The sequence below is a fragment of the Dendrobates tinctorius genome, unplaced genomic scaffold (genome assembly GCF_039654945.1).
Source record: "Dendrobates tinctorius isolate UK_male_01 unplaced genomic scaffold, ASM3965494v1 ptg000098l, whole genome shotgun sequence".
Lineage (NCBI taxonomy): Eukaryota > Metazoa > Chordata > Amphibia > Anura > Dendrobatidae > Dendrobates > Dendrobates tinctorius.
The window spans coordinates 11,095,995-11,116,373 of NW_027361766.1; the positions used below are offsets into that span (position 1 = coordinate 11,095,995).

General features: G+C 42.5%; 1 protein-coding gene across 1 annotated transcript in view; it reads left to right on the forward strand.

The window, feature by feature from the left end:
* Nucleotides 1-19,953, forward strand: part of SYCP1 (synaptonemal complex protein 1) — a 134,533-nt gene extending 114,580 nt beyond the window's left edge. Inside the window, exons 5-6 of the mRNA XM_073587299.1 lie at nt 8,920-9,006; nt 19,810-19,953. Coding sequence (XP_073443400.1) covers nt 8,920-9,006; nt 19,810-19,953 — 231 coding nt within the window. The remainder of the gene's footprint in view (nt 1-8,919; nt 9,007-19,809) is intronic.
* Nucleotides 19,954-20,379: the final 426 nt, after the last annotated feature.

The window sequence follows — 20,379 nt, forward strand, 5'->3', positions numbered from 1 at the left end:
GGTATCGCCGCGTCTGTAACGACCCGCCCTATAAAACTGTCCCATTAGTTAACCCCTTTAGCGAATCCCTTAAAAAATAAAAACGAAGCAAAAAATAATGCTTTATCATCATGCCGCCGAACAAAAAGTGCAATAACGCGCGATCAAAAAGACGGATATAAATAACCATGGTACCGCTGAAAATGTCATCTTGTCCCGCAAAAAATGAGCTGCCACACAGCGTCATCAGCGAAAAAATAAAAAAGTTATAGCTCGCAGAATAAAGCGATGCAAAAATAATTTTTTTTTATACAAAATTGTTTCAGCACCAAAACATAAAAAAAGGATATAAATGAGGTATCACTGTAATCATACTGACCCGAAGAATAAAACCGCCTTATCAATTTTACCACACGCGGAATGGTGTAAACGCACCCCCAAAAGAAATTCATGAAATGCTGGTTTTTGTTCATTCTGAGTCCCAAAAATTGGAATAAAAAGCGATCAAAAAATGTCACGTGACCAAAAATGGTACCAATAGAAACGTCAACTCGTCCTGCAAAAAATAAGACCTCACATAGCTCGGTGGGTCAAAATATGGAAAAATGATAGCTCTCAAAATATGGTGATTCAAAAGCTATTTTTACAATAGAAAGCGTCTTTTAACGTGACAGCTGCCAAATATAAAAACCCGCCATAAATAGTAAATCAAACCTTCTTTATCACCCCCTTAGTTAGAGAAAAATAATAAAATAAAAAAAAATGTATTTATTTCCATTTTCCCATTAGGGTTAGGGTTGAGATTAGAGTTAGGGATGTGTTGGGGTTAGGGTTGGAGTTAGAATTGGGGGGTTTCCACTGTTTTGGCACATCAGGGCTTTCCAAACGCGACATGGCGTCCGATCTCAATTCCAGTCAAAAAAGTCAAACGGCACTGCTTCCCTTCTGAGCTCTGCCACGCGCCCAAATAGTGGTTTACCCCCACATGTGGGGTATGAGCGTACTCAGGACAAATTGCACAATAGCTTTTGGGGTCCTGTTACCCTAGGGAAAATAAAAATTGGGGGTGAAAAGATCATTTTTGTGGAAAAAATATGATTTTTTAATTGTACGGCTGTACGTTATAAACTTCTGTCAAGCCCTTGGGGGTTCAAAGTGCTCACCACATATTTAGATAAGTTCCTTGGGGTGTCTAGTTTCCAAAATGGTGTCACTTGTGGGGGGTTTCCACTGTTTAGGCACATCAGGAGCTCTCCAAACGTGATATGGCATCCGATCTGAATTCCAGCCAATTTTTCAGTGAAAAAGTCAAACGGCGCTCCTTCCCTTCCAAGCTCTGCCATGCACCCAAACAGTGGTCCCCCCCCCACATATCAGGTATCAGCGTACTCAGGACAAATTGCACAATAACTTTTCCAGTCTAATTTATCCTGTTACCCTTGGTAAAATAAAAAAATTGAACCTGAAGTAATTTTTTTTGTGAAAAAAGTTAAATGTTCATTTTTTTTAAACATTCAAAAACTTCCTGTGAAGTACCTGAAGGGTTAATAAACTTCTTGAGTCTGGTTTTGAGTACGTTGAGGGGTGCAGTTTTTAGGATGGTGTCACTTTTGGGTATTTTCTATCATATAGACCCCTCAAAGTGACTTCAAATGTGATGTGGTCCCTAAAAATAAAATGGTGTAAAAATGAGAAATTGCTGGTCAACTTTTAACCCTTATAACTTCCTAACAAAAAAAAAGTTGGTTCCCAAATTGTGCTGATGTAAAGTAAACATGTGGGAAATGTTACTTATTAAATTTTTTGAGTGCCATATCGCTGTGATTTAAGAGCATAAAAATTCAAAGTTGGAAAATTGCAAAATTTTCAAAATTTTCGCCAAATTTCTGTTTTTTTCACAAATAAACACAAGCCATATCAATGAAATTTTACCACTAACATGAAGTACATTATGTCACGAGAAAATAATGTCAGAATCACCAGGATCCATGGAACCGTTCCAGAGTTATTACCTCATAACGGGACAGTGGTCAGAATTGTAAAAATTGTCCTGGGCATTAACATGCAAACCACCCTTGGGAGTAAACGTTTAAAATACTACTTCCACACTGAACTATAAACAGCACTATCAAACATTATTAGCTATTTTCTACAATGTCTTCCCTTATTAGCTATAATCATCACTCTCTTTTTATCAGTAACTAGCTCCCGGGCATAGTAACTAACTGTGGTTAGTTATAGCAAATTATAATTATCCTCCATCCCATAGTCCCGTGCCCATATACCATCATACATATCCACCATCCCATAGGCCCGTGCCCATATACCCATCATACATATCCTCCATCCCATAGTCGAGTGCCCATATACCCATCACACATCCTCCATCCCATAGGCCCGTGCCCATATACCATCATACATATCCTCCATCCCATAGTCGAGTGCCCATATACCCATCACAAATCCTCCATCCCATAGTCCCATGCCCATATACCCATCATACAACCTCCATCCCATAGTCCAATGCCCATATACCCATCATACATATTCGCCATCCCATAGTCGAGTGCCCATATACCCATCATACATATCCGCCATCCCATAGTTCCGTGCCCATATACCCGTCATACATATTCTCCATCCCATAGTCCAGTGCCCATATACCCATCATACATATCCACCATCTCATAGGCCCGTTCCCATATACCCATTATACATATCCTCCATCCCATAGTCCCATGCCCATATACCCATCATACATATTCTCCATCCCATAGTCCCATGCCCATATACCCATCATACATATTCGCCATCCCATAGTCGAGTGCCCATATACCCATCACACATCCTTCATCTCATAGTCCCATGCCCATATACCCATCCTACATATCCTCCATCCCATAGTCGAGTGCCCATATACCCATCACACATCCTCCATCCCATAGTCCCATGCCCATATACCCATCACACATCCTCCATCCCATAGTCCCATGCCCATATACCCATCACACACCCTCCGTCCCATGCCCATATACCCATCATACATATTCACCATCCCATAGTCGAGTGCCCATATACCCATCATACATATCCGCCATCCCATAGTTCCGTGCCCATATACCCATCATACATATCCTCCATCCCATAGTCCCATGCCCATATACCCATCAAACATATTCTCCATCCCATAGTCCCATGCCCATATACCCATCATACTTATCCTCCATCCCATAGTCCCATGCCCATATACCCATCATACATATCCTCCATCCCATTGTCCAGTGCTCATATACCCATCACACATCCTCCATCCCATAGTCCCGTGCCCATATACCCGTCATACATATTCTCCATCCCATAGTCCCGTGCCCATATACCCGTCATACATATCCTCCATCCCATAGTCCAGTGCCCATAAACCCATCACACATCCTCCATCCCATAGTCCCGTGCCCAAATACCCGTCATACATATCCACCATCCCATAGGCCCGTGCCCATATACCCGTCATACATATCCACCATCCCACAGTCCAGTGCCCATATACCCATCACACATCCTCCATCCCATAGTCAACCATTATGACATCATGAGCGGCGGGGCTTGATGACATCAGCATCACCATGGCAACCATTGTGACGTCATAATGAGGGGCAGGGCTTGATGGGGCCATCATGAGGGGCGGGGCTTAACTGTGGTTAGTTATAGCAAATTATAATTATCCTCCATCCCATAGTCCCGTGCCCATACACCCATCATACATATCCACGATCCCATAGGCCCGTGCCCATATACCCATCATACATATCCTCCATCCCATAGTCGAGTGCTCATATACCCATCACACATCCTCCATCCCATAGTCCCATGCCCATATACCCATCATACATATTCTCCATCCCATAGTCCCATGCCCATATACCCATCATACATATTCTCCATCCCATAGTTCCTTGCCCATATACCCATCATACATATTCGCCATCCCATAGTCGAGTGCCCATATACCCATCACACATCCTTCATCTCATAGTCCCATGCCCATATACCCATCATACATATCCTCCATCCCATAGTCCCGTGCCCATATACATATCCGCCATCCCATAGTCCCCTGCCCATATACCCGTCAAACATATCCTCCATCCCATAGTCAAGTGCCCATATACCCATCATACATATTCTCCATCCCATAGTCCATTGCCCATATACCCATCATACATATTCGCCATCCCATAGTCGAGTGCCCATATACCCATCACACATCCTTCATCTCATAGTCCCATGCCCATATACCCATCATACATATCCGCCATCTCATAGTCCTGTGCCCATATACTCGTCATACATATCCTTCATCCCATAGTCCAGTGCCCATATACCCATCACATATCCTCCATCCCATAGTTCCGTGCCCATATACATATCCGCCATCCCATAGTCCCATGCCCATATACCCATCATACATATCCGCCATCTCATAGTCCTGTGCCCATATACTCGTCATACATATCCTTCATCCCATAGTCCAGTACCCATATACCCATCACATATCCTCCATCCCATAGTTCCGTGCCCATATACATATCCGCCATCCCATGGTCCCGTGCCCATATACCCGTCATACATACAATTTCTGTTTTTTTTCACAAATAAACGCAAGCCATATCAATGAAATTTTACCACTAACATGAAGTACAATATGTCACGAGAAAACAATGTCAGAATCACCAGGATCCATGGAACCGTTCCAGAGTTATTACCTCATAACGGGACAGTGGTCAGAATTGTAAAAATTGTCCTGGGCATTAACATGCAAACCACCCTTGGGAGTAAACGTTTAAAATACTACTTCCACACTGAACTATAAACAGCACTGTCAAACATTATTAGCTATTTTCTACAATGTCTTCCCTTATTAGCTATAATCATCACTCTCTTTTTATCAGTAATATTTACCCATATCGCTGTTTTGTCAAGTTGTTGCTTTTTGGAATACAATTGGAGAACTGATTCATATATTTTTCTCAGAAATGTGTTAAAATTTAAGTACAAACATGGTAAATTAATTCACAAAACACAAATCAGATGCAATTCTTACTTTTTCCTTGTATCACTTTACTTCATACAGAATAGTGTTATTTATCAGCAATGTAATAAATAGTCACTGTGTAATATGTAGGCCACATAAAGGAGGAAGATACAGCTGATTGTAAAATGTTAATCTTTAAAAGGAGGACAAGGTTGCTTCAAAAGTTTTAATCTACCAGAACAGAAAATAGCTGCTGGTAAAGGGTTAATCTACTATGAGGGAAATAGCTCTTTTTAAAGTGTTTATCAAAGTCTTTCACTGTATACACACAGTGTCCACAGCAGATACATGCGGTAGATGCTGTGATAGGTTTTACCACTGTAGCTTTTCCTTCTAGTATGAAGAGACAGCACAAATCTCCCCTGTAGGTTTATGCAATCTCCCCTCATGCATCAATATCTCCCAGCTCAGAGGCAGGAAGTCACACAAAGCAGTCAATTTACTGAGACAGTGCAGAGCCTGATTTCGTCCTTCCTCTCCTTAAGAGCCAGAATTTGAATTATTAATTTACAGATTAAATTATTTATTTTTTTCTAATTATCTGTATTTGAGAAAGGGTTATATTTTGTTTACTTTTTTCCTTATAAAGTTTCACAGAGGTGATAGGTTCTCTTTAACCCCTTCCCGACCTGTGACACAGCGTATGCGTCATGAAAGTCGGTGTCAATCCGACCCATGACGCACACCCTGTGTCATGACTTCGAAGCCCCCCTGCGGGTCGGGTGACCTGGGTCACGGAAAGGTCACCCGACCCGCAGTGACAGGACCCTTTGTGCTTCACCACAGGGGGGGTGGCTTAGCCCCCTCATGGCTACGATCGTTCTGATTGGCTGTTTCACTTTCAACAGCCAATCAGAACGATAGTAATAGTTCATCAATGAAATTTGATGAACTATTACAATCCAGCCATGGCCGATGCTGAAATAGCATCGGACATGGCTGGAGACACTAAGTTGACCCCCCCGCCGGCTGACGGCGCCGATCGACCACCGCCACCGACTAACGGCGACGATCGGCTGCCGCTGTCACAATCTGCCCCCTTCCCTCCGCTCCCCCACCTTCCGATCCCCCCCACAATACTCACTAACCCCCCATGGCCGTCCCGGTGTCCCGCCGTCCCGGTCCATGGTCGCCGCCATCTTGGAAAATGGCAGGAGCATGCGCAGTGCGCCCGCCGGCATTTCCTGGCGGCAGATTCATTTTTTTTTATTTTGATCACTGATAAACTCTCACAGTGATCAAAATAAAAAAAAGTAAATCACCGCCCTCCTTATCACCCCCCATAGGGACAAATAATAAAATATTTTTATTTTTCAATTAGGGTAAGAAATAGGGTTAGGGTTAGAAATAGGGCTAGGGTTAGGGCTAGGGTTAGTGCTAGGGTTAGGGCTAAGATTAGGGTTAGGGGTGGGTTGGGATTAGGGTTAGGTTTGTGATTAGGGTTAGAGTTGGGATTAGGGTTAGGGGTGTGTTGGGGTTATGATTAGGGTTGGGATTAGGGTTAGGGGTGTGTTGGGGTTAGGGTTGTGGTTAGGGTTATGATTAGGGTTGCGATTAGGGTTAGGGGTGTGTTGGGGTTAGGATTGGAGTTAGAATTGAGGGATTTCCACTGTTTAGGCATATCAGGGGGTCTCCAAACACGACATGGCGTCACCATTTATTCCAGCCAGTTTTGCTGTCTCCATTCCGAGCCCCGACGTGTGCCCAAACAGTGGTTCCCCCCACATATGGGGTATCAGCGTACTCAGGAAAAATTGCACAACAACTTTGGGGGTCTAATTTCTCCTCTTACCCTTGGGAAAATTAAAAATTGGGGGCTAAAAAAATAATTTTTGTGGAGAAAAAATTATTTTTTATTTTCATGGCTCATTATAAACTTCTGTGAAGCACTTGGGGGGGTTCAACGTGCTCACCACACATCTAGATTAGTTCCTTGGGTGGTCTAGTTTCCAAAATGGGGTCACTTGTGGGGGGTTTCCACTGTTACACTGGTACATCAGGGGCTCTGCAAGCGTAACATGACACCCGCAGACCATTCCATCAAGTCGACATTTCAAAACGTCACTACTTTCCTTCTGAGCCCCAACGTGTGCCCAAAAAGTGGTCGCCCCCCCCACATATGGGGTACCAGCGTACTCAGGACAAACTGGACAAGAACTTTTGGGGTCCAATTTATCTTATTAGCCTTGTGAAAATAAAAGATAGTGGGCTAAATATCATTTTTTGAGGGAAAAAAAATATTTTTTATTTTCACGGTTCTGCGTTATAAACTTCTGTGAAGCACTTGGGGGTTCAGAGTGCTCACCACACATCTAGATAAGCTCCTTAGGGGGTCTAGTTTCCAAAATGGGGTCATTTGTGGGGGAGCTCCAAAGTTTAGGCACACACAGCACACAGGGGCTCTCCAAACACGACATGGTGTCCGCTAATGATTGGAGCTAATTTTCCATTCAAAAAGTCAAATGGCGCTCCTTCCCTTCCAGGCCCTGCCGTGCACCCAAACAGTGGCTTATGACCACATATGAGGTATTGTTGAACTCAGGAGAAATTGCCCAAGAATTTTTAGGATCCATTTTATCCTGTTACCCACGTGAAAATGAAAAAACTGAGGTTAAAAGAAAATTTTTGTGAAAAAAAAAGTACTTTTTTTTTTTACAGATCAATTTGTGAAGCACCTGGGGGTTCAAATTGCTCATTATGCATCTAGATAAGTTCCTTGGAGGGTCTAGTCTCCAAAATAGGATCAATTGTGGGGGAGCTCCAATGTTTAGGCGCACAGGGGCTCTCCAAACGCGACATGGCAACCGCTAAATATTCCAGCATATTTTCCATTCAAAAAGTCAAATGGCGCTCCTTCCCTTCTGAGCCCTGCCATGCGCCCAAACAGTGGTTTATGACCACATATGAGGTATTGTTGTACTCAGGAGAAATTGCCCAACAATTTTTAGGATCCATTTTATCCTGTTACCCATGTGAAAATGAAAAAATTGATGCTAAAAGAAAATTTTTGTTGGAAAAATTAAAATGTCCATTTTTTCCTTCCACGTTGCTTTAGTTCCTGTGTAGCACCTCAAGGGTTAATAATCTTCTTGAATGTAGTTTTGAGTAGCTTGAGGGGTGCAGTTTTTAGAATGGTGTCACTGTTGGGTATTCTCTGCCATATAGACCCCTCAAAGTGACTTCAAATGTGAGGTGGTCCCTAAAACAAATGGTTTTGTAAATTTTGTTGTAAAAATGAGAAATCGCTGGTCATCTTTTAACCCTTATAACTTCCTAACAAAAAAAAATTTTGTTTCCATCCAAAATTGTGCTGATGTAAAGTAGACATGTGGGAAATGTTATTTATTAACTATTTTGTGTCACATACTTCTCTGGTTTAAGAGAATAAAAATTCAAAATTTGAAAATTGCGAAATTTTCAAAAATTTTGCCAAATTTCTGTTTTTTTCACAAATAAATGCAAAAATTATCGACCTAAATTTACCACTAACATGAAGCCCAATATGTCACGAAAAAACAGTCTCAGAATCGCTAGGATGCGTTGAAGCGTTCCTGAGTTATTACCTCATAAAGGGACACTGGTCAGAATTGCAAAAAAATGGCCAGGTCCTTAAGGTCAAAATAGCCTGGGTCAAGAAGGGGTTAAATAGTTATCAGCTGAAGACTTGTTCAGCTGACAGCTATTGTTTCTGACTCACCAGTATAGAGGCACTTTTGTATACGGGCCTTCATAGTTAAGGAAAGTAGAGTACTAAGCAGTTTAAAACAGTGCCCAATATGAAATGCAAAGTACCGTAATTCACTTTACATGTTTAGTGTTTATTTTTATTTATTCTTATTTTATTTTAGAGAATATGTGGAAATGAGAGTATTCTGAAATCACCATATCCTCTGTCTCACTCAACCCCTGATACTTACACCACAAATCCAAAAAAGGTATTTCTAACTTTAATTAAAGTGTACCTATTGTTTAAATGATTTTTCAGAATCAGCTGTCATATCTGCATATTTATGTACAAAAATATTATGTTTCACCATTATATGACTTATATTTTTACATTTTTCAGTTTTTACATTTTTAGTTGTCCTCTCTGAAGGCTATCTTTCTTATTAAGCTTTAGAGGTGTCATAGACTAGCTGCTGGGATGCCACCCATACACTGTACACACAGGAGGAAACTATTCTCCCCCCTATTTCTGTAGTACACCATATATACAGTAAGAATACCTTGGCTACCCCTTACCATGGCCCTGTGTGAACCCACCTTTCAAACTTTTCATGCAAAAAATAATCTGGCTAACATTTAATATGCAATGCTCAGCATAACTGAATACACCCCAACAGATTTGTCAGAAATCTTTAGTTTCCTTTCAAAATCAACATTTTCTATGATATGCCATAGAAAATGATCCATCACATGTGGGCAGTTTGTAATAAAGTGCAGGAGCTGAGTATGTCACCACGGAACAGACAGACCAACAGTTAAAGGGAGGTTTATTTACAGAGGATAACACTGACGAAATAACAGTGCAAATATGAATATTATGAGAACGAGCTATGGAAGCAGACAAAAAGTTATAAACAGTATTAGAAGAAGTTTTCCTTAACTTATCAGTCTGAAGGGGTCTTGATTGAAGGGTCACTCTTCTCCCACAATGGCGCCGAATCACCAGCAGTGCTTGTAGTCTGTAGTACTCTGTATCCTGTGTCTTTAACAATGTCCAACAGAGATATGAGGGGTTACTGTGGGAGCCAGAGGGGTATGAGGCAAATGAGACCCCCTCTGCTCCGAGTCCTTCTCTCCAACTCTGCAGTGATGCTCTCTCACCGGAATCAGGGGCTCTGCACCTACACCAAGGTTACCAGAACTTTGTACGTGGGACAGTCTCACTAAACAGGTCACAGCCCGGTCGGCGGGCGCAATCTCTTTGCAGGGGACAGTCTTATCACAGCGCAGTCTCTTTGGAGGGCTCAGTCTTATCACAGGGATGAGAGCGCAACTTTGCCAACACTGCAGTACCCTGCTTCATGTACTCTCAGTCTGCAGTCTGTGCGCGGCCCCTCTGACTGGTGAACGGGAGATCTATCTCTCTCCCTGTCTGTGTTAGCGTCCTCTCCTGTCTGCTGCCCAGGCTGCTCTGAGGAAAGCGCACACACTTTTCCCTCTCTCTACCCTGCTCTCTTCCTGTTCCCGGCTCCTTTACTGTCCCCCGGGGGAAGCTGCTGTCCTGCTCAATGGTTCTGGGCACGGAGCAGAGGAGGCAACCCTCCCCCGGCTCTTCCTGCACTTCACCCCCTTACACATTGATTGCAAACAAGAGTTTTTATTTTGCACACCCAAAGAAGTACTTTTCATAACAAATTCATACAATAATGTTGCAGGAATGAGTACGGTACACCACAAAGAAAGTCTTAGGAGCAAAACTAATGTTTATACTACAAAATTCTAAGTAGCAACCTAAAAACCACAAGTAAGTTTAATTATTCATTTAACAGGTGTCAAAAAGACAATTGACTATAAAAGGGGGTGCTTAATAAAGAAAACCCCCTTCCCATTTTATGCTGTCAGCAATGGCACCACATGCAAGCAAAATGTCACAACACTTAAAGGGAAGGTGCCGTGTTTTTTCATAATTTAATGTAAAAATGAAAATAGTATAAAAAGATATTGTCCCCTAAGCTTGACTCAGTGGTGGGTATGGATTTTTTTTTTTTCTGTAGTAATGCAGCCACTGGGGGCTGCCATCTTACCTCTCTGGCTGCTGAACGACACTTTCCATGCTCATTTACGGCAGTCCCTGGGCATAAGAGACAATAGTCGGCTCCCGACCCCTATCTCTTTCATTGCAGCTGCATCAGGAGTGAACTGGCCACGCCTCTGTGGGCAGCTCAATTCACAGCTGTAGGTGTGGCCAGGCGCCATCTTATTAGAGCTCAGTGCTTCCTTTTAGCTACATTTACACTCTATTGCAAGCCCTGGATGCTGCACTGTTCCAGCATAACAGGGCTTGGATGTTCACTCTGCACATACCAGATGCAGGAGAGGTTACAGGACGAACTGCTGGAGACTGAGCTGCTCTTTCCAAAACACCCGACCAGCTGCTGCCCCTGCAAAACATAGGAGGAGCTGCTCCCTGCTGTTTCAAAACACTTGGCAATCTGCTGGACATCTAATCCTCTCCTATGTGATACTGACTGCTGAGCCCTGTATCTAATCCTCTCCTGTGTGATACTGACTGCTGAGCTGTGTATCTAATCCTCTCCTGTGTGATACTGACTGCTGAGCCGTGTATCTAATCCTCTCCTGTGTGATACTGACTGCTGAGCCGTGTATCTAATCCTCTCCTGTGTGATACTGACTGCTGAGCTGTGTACCTAATCCTATCCTATGTGATACTGAGTGCTGAGCCGTGTATCTAATCCTATCCTGTGTGATACTGACTGCTGAGCCATGTATCTAATCCTCTCCTGTGTGATACTGACTGCTGAGCCATGTATCTAATCCTCTCCTGTGTGATACTGACTGCTGAGCCATGAATCTAATCCTCTCCTGTGTGATACTGACTGCTGAGCCACGTATCTAATCCTCTCCTGTGTGATACTGACTGCTGAGCCGTGTATCTAATCCTCTCCTGTGTGATACTGACTGCTGAGCCGTGTATCTAATCCTATCCTGTGTGATACTGACTGCTGAGCCGTGTATCTAATCCTATCCTGTGTGATACTGACTGCTGAGCCGTGTATCTAATCCTATCCTATGTGATACTGACTGCTGAGCTGTGTATCTAATCCTCTCCTGTGTGATACTGACTGCTGAGCTGTGTATCTAATCCTATCCTGTGTGATACTGACTGCTGAGCTGTGTATCTAATCCTATCCTGTGTCATACTGACTGCTGAGCCTTGTATCTCATCCTATTCTGTGTGACACTGACTGCTGAGCCTTGTATCTCATCCTCTCCTGTGTGATACTGACTGCTGAGCCGTGTATCTAATCCTATCCTGTGTGATACTGCCTGCTGTGCCGTGTATCTAATCATATCCCATGTGATACTGCTCTCCTGAAATACTCTGTGCTGCTGTCACCCTGCTCCTCCACCATATATCTCCCTCTGTGCCCCCCATAGACCAGCACACTGCTCTCCTGAAATACTCTGTGCTGCTGTCACCCTGCTCCTCCCCCATATACCTCCCTCTGTGCCCCCCCATAGACCAGCACACTGCTCTCCTGAAATACTCTGTGCTGCTGTCACCCTGCTCCCAGAATCCTTGCTGCCTGCCATCCTCAGTGACTGAAGACCCCATTCCTTTCCTCAGATCCTGTCCTGGCGATGTGTGAAAGCGAGGCGACAGGGGCCTGATATATGGTGGAAGGAGCAGGGTGACAGCAGCACAGAGTATTTCAGGAGAGCAGCGTGCTGGTCTATGGGGGGCGCCCTGTTCGGTGCCAGGGATTGTACATAGAGCGCTGTTATGAATGAGTCACCGAAGGAGGAAAAAACAAAAATACAAGCTAAGTCCAGAAAACTGGAGAGGTTGGTAACTATCGGCTTGCAGACCCCTGATTCTATCCACAACTAACAGTAGCCGTGGGGGGTTCCTACAATGCCCTAGACCCCTCGATCACAGCCGGAGAACTAAATAGGCCTAAAGAAAGAAAGGGGAAATCTAAACTGCCCCAGAGCAGACCCCAAAGCAATAGGCAGCCCCCAACATATAATGACGGTGAAGCAAGATGAAAACACTAACACAGATAGAAAGATAGGTTGAGCAAACGATGGGGCCCAAGCTAACTAAAAAGGACAGGACAGAAAAGCTGCTGTGTGCAATCTGCAAAAAACCCTACCAAAAAATGTCCCAACCGTCTGATAGGAAAAACAGGCCCTGAAGTCGCTAGGACTTCAAAATGACTATATCAGCACTCAGGTAAATTCTGAAGACAGAGCAAAGAAACAAACTGATCAGAGACAAAAATGGTACTCAGCACACCCCCGACCGGGGATGGCTGAACTCCAAAAAACAAGGTAAACAAAACAAAACTAATAAGTTTAATAGCAGAGCAAAAACTTATCTTTGGGAAGCAGGAATCAGACTGGTCTCCAAGAATCCAGCAGAGAAATCACCAGCGACTCAGAAGGGCGTCGGCTGCCTTATATCCAGTCAGCAGTTCCTGTTACCCAGTCTTCATCTACCAGATCAGGTGTTTGGTAATCAGCCTCACTACCTTCCTTCACCAGAAGAGGGAGTTCATCAGACATCGACGGTGAAGGGGAAAATGAACTCACAACAGAGCGCTGTGTTTTATACACATGGATGGACCGTCTGCTTGTCTGCTCCACAGAAATCCAGGAAACATTTCTGCTGATTGATGACCTGTCCTGTTCCAGACTTTGCATGCAAAGACAGTCAGTAACTTTGCAGGCCCCATCAAAATGGCTGCTCACTGTGTTCCTAGATGTCATCCTCTCTTTTCTCTTAGCAAACACCCAGAAGGGGAGGAGAGGAGTGACACCACACCCATGTCAGCAGACTCCACCCATATTTACTCCAGTGCAGTAATGTGAGCTAGTTGCACTAGGTTTTTGTGCCAAACTTCAGTAGCTGCTCCCCCTAGTGTTAACAAGTGGAAATGCCAAACTTTTTAAAATTATTTTTCATATTTTACAAAATTAAAAACAAATGATAATATTTTTTAAGAAAATGTAAACATTAATTCTTCACATTTTTTCAATTGCTGAAAAATTTTTTTTGGGATGTCACCTTCCCTTTAAGAAAGAAAATTGTTTGCTTACACAAAGGTGAAGGCTGCAAGAAGATCAGCAAAGCTTTACTCATCAGTTAGGATACTGTAGGAAAGTGATACAAAAATTTAACAAAGATGGAACTGCAACCATCTTGCTGAGGCGCCAAGCCAACCACGAAAGTTAATGTTTAGACAGGCGCATCTTTTGATGAGATGGGTTAAAGAAAGTCAACATGAAGTTCACTGCAGTTAGCTAAATTAGAAAGCTAAACCAGGGTGAATATTGCCTGTGACACAATATGGCGCACACTGCTGTGGAATTGTATGCGTGGGTGTCATCCATGAAGGAAGCTTTTCCTAAAGCTCATGCACAAAAAGAGTCTGTCTACAATTTGTCAGGAACCGTGCTGAAACAAATAAAGACTACTTGGATTCTATACTCTGCAGTAATGAGACCAAAATAAATGAATTTGGAACTGATGGCTTCCTAACTATATGGTGTTGCAAAAGTGAGGAGTTAAAAAAAATTCATGGTGCTTAAAGTGCAAAATGGTGGTGGCAGTGTCCTTTTGTGTGGCTGCATGAGTGCTAATGGTGTTGAAAAGCTACAGTTCATTGATGGTATCATGAATTCACAGATGTAAATGTAAGGAGGGCAAGGGCTTTGCCCTGCGATTGTTGATGTTATCTGTGTGTTGTATGCATGTTGTGTGTGTATGTTTGTGTCCACACAACATTAGCTAAGATAGTTAGGTGTAGTATTAGAAAAGGGCCACTAGATGGGGCACTGAGCTCAACTAGTAAGAAGATGTCTGAGAGGTTAACTGAGAGGAGTGGCTAGACAGGAGGAAAAGAGAGAGTTTCCCTGCATTAAGTCAGTCTAGCTGGGGGTAGCGAACAGCACAGGACAGGAGTATAGAGCAGCGGAGTGCCTACAGCAGTAGCCAGCACGTTGTGGTGTTGGAGTCAGGGACTGGGGACTGTAAGGCTAGTGAGACAGGAGTCTCGTCGGTCAAGTCAGCTAGCAAGGAAGAGCTGAAGTGACAACCCAAGCCAGTCTATGAGTCCAGCCCGTGTCTGGAGAATTGCAAGCCAGGGAGTTTCGTGGAAGGATCCCTGTGGGAGTAGCAGCTGGAGTACAGAAGCAATGTGGAGAGTTTAGTGAGCTGTGAAACTAGGATACGAACAGGTGCAACAGTGCCTATAGGGGGTGAGCTGTAACAGAAATGTCGGGTACCTTCGTGGGCTGAAGTCGGTCTCAGGAAGAAGGGAAGTGTTCCGTGTTCATCGTGCTCCGTGTGATGTGTCAGCTTGCCTGTGTAGTGCATATGTGTGAAGTGAAGGAAGAAGTGACGTACTGCTGTAGATGAAGATGTATTGCTGTTACCAAGTAAAGAGTCCTGTTGCTGTATTGGAAGTGCTGTGCCCTGAAGAGAATAAAGCTGAGTTGTTAAAGTTGATTTCAGCCTCTGTCTGCAGTCAATTGGTTCCCCAAAGTGAACAACATACGGGTGATGAAACAGCCTCCAGCACAGTGAGTACTGGAGCGGCCGCACAAGCTACCCCCAGCGGCCGTGGTTTTACATACTGCTCTATATTGAAAGAGAAGATGCTACTCTTTGGTAGACATGCCCTTTCCTTACATGACAAAGATCCAAAATACATATCTCAGACCACAGTTGAAGAACAGGGTGAAAGTGATTCAATATCCAAGTATGTCTCCCAATCTGAACCCAACAGAAAAACCTGTGGGGAATTCTGAAGAGACAAATTTAGCATCACTCTCCATTCAGCATCCAGGCTCTAAAATAGATGGTTCTTCAAGAATGGAAAAAAATGTTGCAATATTTCACCAGTTCATTCCATGCCTAGAAGACTTGGTGCTGTCCCCTCCGTCAGGCGCAATAGATCTGACAGGCACACAGTAATTAGTTTCACTTCTCTCTCCTTGCCCACTTATCAGAAAACCCCACCCCTCCTAGTTATCTCCTGACTCTACAGGCTCTGTGAAACCTGATATCACAGTGACTCAGCAGACCTTCTAGTGAGCAGATATCAACACTTTGGCTTCTCAGGCACATTGCGCCTGATTTCAACACAAATTGAAAGGTTAGTATTTTCTTTTTTTATTCATCACGATTGTGTATTTAGCTTGTTTTATGAAGGATTAATGCTAAGTTAGTGTACATAAGTACTGTTTTCTTAGACAAAAGGAGGGTGGCTTCTAAGGCACATTGCGCCCTAACACATACTCTTTCTCTCTTGCTTCAGATTTTCTGCTGCAATGGCCAGAAAACAGTATGATTCATCTAAACCCCTTCATTTAGAAGAAATGAAGATTTTTTTGTTAGAAGATGATGAGGAAGAACCAGCAGTAACTGAGGATTTAGAGGAATCTAGTGACATTTCATCTGAAGATGAGGTAGCAGAATGTAACACTGATTCTGGAACAGAGCAGGATGGTGATGACACTGATACAGAGGAAACAGACACAGATCTAGCTTATTATTTGGGCAAAGATAAAAATACAAAGTGGAACAAAAAGGCACCCAAGAACAAACAGCGCAGAGAATCCCACAATATTATTACACACCTTCCTGGAGTTATTGGAAGTGCTAGAAAAGCTAAAACTGCAGTGGAATGTTGGAGTAATCTAATTACAGATAGCATGTTGGAAACTATTGTTCGGTTCACTAACCAGTATATTGACACAATCAAAGAGCAATTCTCCAGAGAGAGGGACATCAAAAACACTGATGTGATTGAACTCAAGGCATTTATTGGCTTGTTATACCTAGCTGGTGCTTTCAGAGCAAATAGGCAAAGTTTGGAGGAGCTGTGGGGGACAGACGGTGATGGCATCGAAAAATTCAGCCTTGTGATGAATCTGAAACGATTCAAAGTCCTGATCCGTTGCCTCCGTTTCGATGATCGAAGTACACGGACAGAACAAAAAGGTTATGACCGGCTTGCACCAATTCGGGACATATTTCAACAATTTATTATGAATTGTCAAAAAAGCTATTGCCCGGGGCAAAACCTCACTATTGATGAGATGCTTCCAGGTTTCCGTGGAAGATGTGGTTTTCGGCAATATATACCATCAAAGCCAAACAAATATGGAATTAAAATTTTTGCCATGGTTGATGCAAGGATGATGTTCACTATAAACATGGAAGTTTATTGTGGAAGACAGCCACCAGGTCCTTTCAATGTGAGCAACAAGCCTAGTGATGTGGTAAAGAGAATTGCTGAGCCAATGTTTGGATCTGGTCGAAATATCACTGCTGACAACTGGTTTACTGACTTTGATCTGATTGATTTTTTAAAAACGAAAAAGCTGTCATATGTGGGAGCTGTTAGAAAAAACAAAAGGCAGTTGCCGCCATATTTTCTATATACAAAAGGCAAACAACAGTATAGCACTATGTTTGGGTTCAGTAATGGAAAGATTTTAGTTTCTTACATCCCACGCGAGAGGAAAAATGTGATTTTGGTCTCTTCATTACATAATGATTACACCATTGATCCAGAGTCTGGGGAGCTAAGGAAACCAGAAATCATAACTTTTTATAATTTGACCAAAAGCGGCGTTGACACTGCTGACCAAATGTGTGGCAATTTCAATGTAAGTCGAAATACCAAACGCTGGCCGATGGTAATCTTCTTTACAATGCTGAATGTGGGTGGCATCAACTCACAAGTAATTTACCTCGGTAATGAACTTAAACAAATGCGCAGAAGAATGTACCTAAAACAATTGGCTAATGAACTGGTGAGTGGAGAGCTAAGCCTAAGAAGTACAAAGACGGTTGGAATGCCCCTTGCCCTGCAACACCGGTTGAAGAGATATCGTCCCAAGGACGTTCCAGAACAAACACCGACTCTACCACCTTCTAAAAGACGTAGTTGTACTACCTGCTCATTTGTATCTGGTTTCAGAAGGCTTTCTAAATATGACTGCAAAATATGTAAAGAATCAATCTGCCTTTCCCATGCAACTTTCGTCTGCCAGCCTTGCTTTTCTAAGTGTACCTGTGCTGCTTCTGCTGCAATTGAAACCACTGAAGATGAGTAGAAAATAATTAAGTAACATCTAAGTGCAATATCCTTTAAGCTTTTTTCCATAATTTTATATTTAAGCAATAGTTAAGTAAAGATAACTGGAGCCTATTTGGCGGTACTACCGAAAAGTGGTACTTTTAGTTTTAACAAGTTTATGGTTAATAAATGTTTTTTTTTGCATCTGATTTGGTGTAATCTCTTTTAATACATTCCTATGAAGGTCACTGACTACTTCTATAGTCCTGAAATTGAAATATGTAGCTACTATAGGTGGTTTTCTGACCTGTGCTTGTCAGGCACATTGCGCATGAACTGAGGAGAATCTATATTGCGCCTGACGGAGGGTTAAAAATCATGTAAATCAAACAAAATACTAGAGGTATGGATCCTACAAGCAACTTGGAGTCAAAAATGCACAAAGACCAAACATATAAAAAAGTAACAAATTTTATTTCCCATGAAAATACATACAAAAACATTATAATAAAATTCATATAATGTAAAGTACAACCGAAAAGAAGTGATGGCACATGATGTACACAAGAAATGCCAAATCATAGTCTAAAGTATGGGGCATGGGTAAAAAATGTGTGTCCCCATGGATAAAATATACCAATTGGTTTAATATCAGGCATATACATCAAAAAGTAAACAAGTGACATCACCTGTTAGGCTGGTTTCACATTAGCGCTTTTTAAGCGCACGCACGGCCGGGGGTAGCTCCGCCCCCGAGCTGGCTCTCTGCCCGGCGTGCCCGCCCCTTGCTTGTAGCGCCGCCTCCTAGCGCACAGCGGCGCCTGCGATCGGCACACCCTATCTTTAGCATAGGGTGCGCAGATCATGCGCAGGCCGTGCGCTAGTTGCGCTTTGACCTGCGCTGCGCACTTTTGACGGTGCGCCGTGCGTGCCAAAATCCGAAAAGTTTGATTTTGGCGCGCACGGCGCACCGTCAAAAGTGCGCAGCGCAGGTCAAAGCGCAACTAGCGCACGGCCTGCGCACGATCTGCGCACCCTATGCTAAAGATAGGGTGCGCCGATCGCAGGCGCCGCTGTGCGCTAGGAGGCGGCGCTACAAGCAAGGGGCCGGCACGCCGGGCAGAGAGCCGGCTCGGGGGCGGAGCTACCCCCGGCCGTGCGTGCGCTTAAAAAGCGCTAATGTGAAACCAGCCTTACTGAAAAACCATACAATGGTCCTATAGTGATATTGGTATCAAATATACTTGGCACATGGCAATAAGTAAAAAGACAGAAATAAATCCAGTACAGAGTAATATAAACAAAGTAATGATAAACCACCTGAATGGAAAAAGGGGATGAGACAATCCTACCCATAATAATCCTTGTGAGACAGCAAAGAAAGCAGCCCCTACGCGATCCTGTGCAATCACTTCTTTCCTGTTGTATTTTACATTGTATGAATTTTATCATAATGTTTTGTATGTATTTTCATGGGAAATAAAATATGTTACTTTTTTATATGTTTGGTTTTTAGGCCTTTTTGACTGCAAGTCCCTTGTAGGATCCATATTCAGTGGAGTGTCTGATATTACTGGTTGCCGATTCGGTTATCTTAAGTAATTTTCTACTTTATTACTTCTTCAATATGTTATTTGTTTGGCTATCTCTGATTAAAATACCAGCAGTATTAGTTTTTGGCGTAGGGTGTATTCATTTTTGCATCAACTCAATTGAGTAAAACTGGAGGTTTTGTAATGAAAGTTGTATTATTAATTTTACTTTCATGTTATGAGTCAAAAATGTTCAATGAAATGGAGTCTTGTCAAAATGTTAGAAATTGTTCCTGTGTTCAGTGAGACATTGATTAAAATCTTACTTTTCAAAGGGGATATGATAATTTAGGCTGAGCAATGTATGTACGCAGGCTTCATGCACAGTGTTTAATCAGCCATGTTTCTATGTCTGTGTCACTAGATTCTTACTGAAGTATATCTGAAGTCTCCTGGCTCAGCCCTCAAAACTTCAACTATAAAAAGGATGAGGGAAGCTGGCTGGGCTGCTATATCCAAAGTAGACAGAAGAAGGAAAATGAAAGCTGCTGAAAAAATGTTTAGTTAAATAGTAAACATAATTTTAATTTATTGTTTCCCTATATATTTTGTAAGTTATTGTTAAGTTATCATTTAAAATGTTATAAGAGTTTATATTCTATAAAATGAATAGTTTTGATATTAAAAAAGGGCTATAATTACAAGTATAATTCATTGTCATACTTTCTTTCCCAGAATTCTAAGTAAAGCTAGCCCCACTTTTCCATGAGGTGTATCTAGTGTTGCAACTAATCTATTTTCAAATAAATGAGGATTAACTGTGGTACTAAATACAAAACATGGACAGTAACACTGTTTCTGGGGGAAAAAAACATTATTTAGTTGCTAATTTTGAACAAACATAACTGAGAAGCAATTTGGATATGGTGATATGAAAATTTGATTCTCAGCTGAAGGGATTGTCCTGTCTTAAGTTGCAAGTCTGCAGCTGCTC